This window comes from Geospiza fortis, unplaced genomic scaffold (assembly GCF_000277835.1).
Source record: "Geospiza fortis unplaced genomic scaffold, GeoFor_1.0 scaffold324, whole genome shotgun sequence".
Lineage (NCBI taxonomy): Eukaryota > Metazoa > Chordata > Aves > Passeriformes > Thraupidae > Geospiza > Geospiza fortis.
The window spans coordinates 544,635-545,013 of NW_005054559.1; the positions used below are offsets into that span (position 1 = coordinate 544,635).

The window sequence follows — 379 nt, forward strand, 5'->3', positions numbered from 1 at the left end:
GTGGGCGAGCCTGACAGCCCTCTCTCTCCCTTGCAGAGCCCAGTGGGCGCCGGGCCCCAGCGCCTGTGGCTGGGCATCGGGGCCAAGGCTGTCTCGCTCTACAAGCCAGGAGAGCCTGAGCCCTTGGACAGCTTCTGCTATGGCCGCATCTCCTCCTTTGGTGCCTCTGACAGCAGCACCTTCCGGCTCTCCGTGGAGGATCGAGACCTGCTCTTTGAGACCTCCCAGGTAAGGGGCTGCCATCCCTCCACCCTCCCCTCTCACCAGGGGTGCCCCGCACTGACCCCCTGTGCCCCCTGTACCTTCAGGTGGACGAGATCGCCCAGCTCCTCAAGACGTACCTCGCCTCTGCGGGTGCCCAGCGGCTGGCCCCGCCCCC

General features: G+C 67.5%; 1 protein-coding gene across 1 annotated transcript in view; it reads left to right on the top strand.

Annotated features, from left to right (window-relative positions):
* PLEKHH3 (pleckstrin homology, MyTH4 and FERM domain containing H3) overlaps positions 1-379 on the top strand; it is an 8,780-nt gene that overhangs the window by 7,371 nt on the left and 1,030 nt on the right. Inside the window, exons 10-11 of the mRNA XM_031064127.1 lie at positions 39-228; positions 309-373. Of these exons, the coding sequence (XP_030919987.1) occupies positions 39-228; positions 309-373 (255 nt within the window). The remainder of the gene's footprint in view (positions 1-38; positions 229-308; positions 374-379) is intronic.